Source organism: Nestor notabilis, unplaced genomic scaffold (assembly GCF_000696875.1).
Source record: "Nestor notabilis isolate BGI_N333 unplaced genomic scaffold, ASM69687v1 scaffold8996, whole genome shotgun sequence".
Classification (NCBI taxonomy): domain Eukaryota; kingdom Metazoa; phylum Chordata; class Aves; order Psittaciformes; family Psittacidae; genus Nestor; species Nestor notabilis.
In genome coordinates, this window is record NW_009933266.1 from 14,213 (window position 1) to 18,580 (window position 4,368).

General features: G+C 37.2%; 1 protein-coding gene across 1 annotated transcript in view; it reads left to right on the forward strand.

The window, feature by feature from the left end:
• LOC104407487 (chromosome unknown open reading frame, human C11orf30) overlaps window positions 1–4,368 on the forward strand; it is a 37,349-nt gene that overhangs the window by 13,713 nt on the left and 19,268 nt on the right. Inside the window, exon 7 of the mRNA XM_010016788.1 lies at window positions 2,941–3,217. Coding sequence (XP_010015090.1) covers window positions 2,941–3,217 — 277 coding nt within the window. The remainder of the gene's footprint in view (window positions 1–2,940; window positions 3,218–4,368) is intronic.

Consider the following 4,368-nt stretch of genomic DNA (forward strand, 5'->3'; position numbering starts at 1 on the left):
TTAGTCATCTGTAGTTTTGTATTAAGTACGAGTGATACGTATGCTGAAAGTTAAAGATGTATTAAATCTCCAAAAGGAAGAGAATAGACTGTTGGTAAAGTCCTTCCTGCAGTTGTGCTTCTGCTTCTTCTGACATGGAAGTTTTAGGGTTTGCTTTGCATGGTGTTATTTGACTCTCTCTAATGTGCAGTGATAGGAAAACCATCACTTGTTTCATTAGGGAAGCATAGTAGCGTTTGTATCTCAACTTGTCACACTGCCCTCTTTTGTTGGATTTAGATATGCCAGAATACATAATTGTGGATCATTTTGGTGAGAGACATCCCTTTTAGAAGTTTGAAATTAAATGTCAGACTTGTTACACTCAAATTGGAAGTGTACTATTTTAAACAAGTTCTGGTAGAGATGGGTGAAGTTGTTGGGTATGAATGAAATTCTTCCTTTCTGCATGCCAGCTTTCTGAATTGTTTTGACATTTTAGTAGGTTGGAGAAAGATTATATTTAAGGACTAATAATGTCACAGCTCCAATTTCTGGATTCTCTTATAATAAAGTCCTCTGCCTAGGACACAGGAGGAATCAAGCTAGCGAAGCTTCTGGCAGTTAATGCCTTTAATTCTTCAGGGCCTAGGTTTGATGCCTCTCAAAATAGAGTTGATAGGACTAATTTTAATATATATTAGGAATCAGTTTTTACCGTAACAAAAAAGCAACTTTTTCTTTTGGATTTTAAATCAAGCAGGCTTTCTGCTGTAGAAGATATGATGCAGTTTTGGTCCCCATGATGAGGTTCCTTTGATTTCAGCATACATGAGAAAATAGCATTTCAACAAATACTATTGTGATTTGAGCTTTAATCCCTCTAAATTTTTACCTGAAAGTTCTGTTTTCTAGATATACTTCATACATGAAGACCACTAAACTTTAACTGTGTTAATCTTGAGAGAAGAAATAGAATAAAGAGATCCAAACCTGCTTAGTCACAGGACAGCAGTCATAGTTGAACTGTAATTCTTTACAAGCTTTGTTTCCTTGCATGGTTAAATAAAGTGTTATTAAGTGATAATCTTGGACTGATGGTTTTATCTCTGTCTTTGAGTGAAGAACAACAGTCTTCAGGAGTTGTGACTATGCCCAGATTCATCCTACAGATCTGTCCTTAGTGGAGATGCTGAACTTGTCCTGTTGCATTATGGATTATATAGGAAGTTTAATGTGAATAATCTGCCTTTTTTAGCTACAGGTTGTCCTTTGACTATATTGCTAAATGAGTGGAATGGAGCTGGCCATAAAATTCACACACTTGGGAAGTATTTTTAATCTTAACTGGCTATTTAAGAAACAGGATAAAACTCTACAGGCACATTGTAGGATCTTTTCACCTCCTACCAGAATCAAGTTGAGTCATGTTCAGCTCCTCTTCATGGTTGTAGCCTAAGAGCAATTTCAGGAGGGTGTTTTGATTGAATCAAGGTTAGGCTGAAGGCAAAACTAAGAGTGTCACAGAGAAAATGTTCTTCCCTGGGGAATGTGATAAAGTGGTAGAGCAGCAGATGTAGAAACCTTGTCTTTCAGGCACTGATCAGTTGCGAACAACCCACTGTAGCTTGTTGAGGTGATAAGGTTATGGTTTTCCTCAGGTCAAGGTATTAAAGGCTTAGCTAAGTAGTGGGGATCATAAAAACCAAGCACCGGGGCAAAAGGAGAGGCAGAGGCAGCCATGATGGTGAAATTTGCTGCTTTTATTCCATCCATGTGGTTTTTATTTTATTTTATAAACTCTTAATCTCTTACTGCTTGATCTGTCGCTTAAGTCTGTTTCTGATGCCATTATCATACTATTTCTTTTCTGTATCAGGCAAGGTTTCACTATTCCTCGGTAGCAGTATGAGACTTTTGGTTTGAGCTAACCCAGGTTTTCTTTGCTCCTTCTATACCTTTTTTTCCTATTTGCTTTTGTTACATTGATAAGTTTTAATTTTCAAGGTTTTAATAAATGAAACTTTTATTGGGACAAACTGCATTATTAAAACAACTTCTCAATATTCTTGCATGGTAAAATGTAAATATGTTGTATTTCTGTGCTGTGTGTTTCTATTTTAACTGTGTGTAAGCACAAGCAGGTACATATAAGCAGGATAAAAGGAATCTCTTTACATGAACAGTCCCCATGTTCAACACATAAAAAATGTTAGCTTTCTAGGTCAGTTACATAAGAACAGACCTCTTCCAATGTTATAATGAATTCTATGTTTTCCCTGTGTCAGATCAGATTCATGGTGGTGTAATTGTAACTTGCACTAGGGGTAATGTTTACTCTCTTTGCACAAGTGGCTTTCAGACAGGCAAGAAAGGATTTCCTGTTACAAGAGAGCACTAATTAAAGCAGAAATCGTTTCACATCTAAATCATGTTTTTTTCACTGAAGAAATATTGCTTACAGCTTTGTGCATCAAAATATTTCCCGCTACTGACTCAGCAGCTGCTTGTTCATTGCTGAAGAGAAAAAAGGAATCATCTATTCTCTCACTGCCATGTCTTGATGTATGCGCAAGGTTTGGGAGAATGGTGTTTAAAACTTGCTGGAAATGCCTTTAGTTCTATTTAAAACAGGCTTCAGGCTTCCTGGCCCAGTTTAATGGAGCCAAGCAGTTTCCTGTCTGTTTGCCTTCAGACATGAGATAATTCTACTTTAATTAGATAGTAATTGTTTTTCTCAAACCCAAACCTTTCTGATTTTAAGGAAATGGTTATCACCATTTCTTCAAACTAATTGAGTGTTTTTGTTGCCAGCAAATGAGATTATGACAGTTTTAAACAGTTTTAATAAACATATATCTCTAAAACTAAATACACAGACAGATGCATTACTGAAATTTTATTCTTTTAAATAAAAGCAAAGAACAAATGAATTTCTTGTTGTTCTTTTTCTTCTTTCAGGTGATCATAGTAACCACCTCTCCAAGCTCAACTTTTGTACCCAACATCCTTTCAAAGTCCCACAACTATGCAGCAGTTACGAAACTCGTCCCAACGTCAGTCATTGCCTCAACTACTCAAAAGCAACCAGTGGTCATAACTGCTTCTCAGTCTTCTTTGGTCAGTAGCAGCAGCACCAGCAACAGCTGTTCCACTCCTTCCTGTACTGCAAATACTATTGCTGTGACTGCTGTAGTATCATCAACACCATCAGTGGTTATGTCAACAGTAGCACAAGGTATGGCAGTAACATTATACTTACAAAAGATGCTCTTTCACTGATGAATTGGACTTTGTTTTGAGAGTAACATGGGAAGATGCACGTAGTGTTTACATATGATGTGTAAAGCACGGGAGATGGGAAGGAAATCTACTGATGGAACTAATCCAAGATACTCCACAAAAATTCTTGGTGAACTCTTTCCCTTTTTAATTCAACAATGAACGTGCAGATCCTCTTTTTAAAGAGAACGTGGTGAGGTAGCATGACACAGCTTTCTGTTTTAAAAAGATTTTACTTCCAGCATTAAAACAATAGAGCCACAAAATGACTGGCTTTAAGAACTCTGATGCATGCAAAATGGATGTTTGCAATACTTGAAGATGATTGCTTGTCTTAAAGCATCATTTACAAAACCATCAGATCAATAGAACGTATGCTTGACATGCTCAGTCTTTAGAATATTTCTTGTGGTAACTAATCTCAGTGACAATTCTGAAAGGTAGAGAGGTGTAAACACCTTTTTATCTGTGCATTTTATCAGTATGTCAGTTTTCAAGTCCTTGATTTAAGACCTGAGTGGGCCTGGATTAAAATTCCTAGGTTTCTGATTTCCAGTTCCAGCTATGTGCTAGCTTGACTGTTTCCGCTCCACAGCTACTAGCTAACATTAGGAAGGGAGGGAAGCTGTGGATGAATGAAAGGGCCTCCTCCGTGAGCAGCCCTTGAAGAATACTGTGCCTGACAATGACAAGTGTCACACTGCAATTTTTCCTGGTCTGTATTTCCCATTCTTGTTCCATTCCACAATACATTGGGCAACCAAATCAAGGCTGCAAAGGTATTTTGCCTTCTGTATTGCTGCTGTTAATCACGTCCTGAAGATACTAACCTACAGAGCACAAGAGCTTACAGCAGAATTTCATATTGCTTGAACTGTGGAATTTTAGTCAGGTTTGATTACAGAAGAGGTTTCACTTGTAAAATACATGAGGTGCAATATCCCTTTAACGGTTATTTGTTTTTTCAAGACTGTGTCATTGCGGAAGATGCTCATGACACATTTTGTGGCATAAAATGGTAATCACTCCAATGAAGGAACTTAAATTCACAAATGAAAACAACTGACCAATGGGACCTTTTTTCCCTTGTGTATCTATGCATTTTTT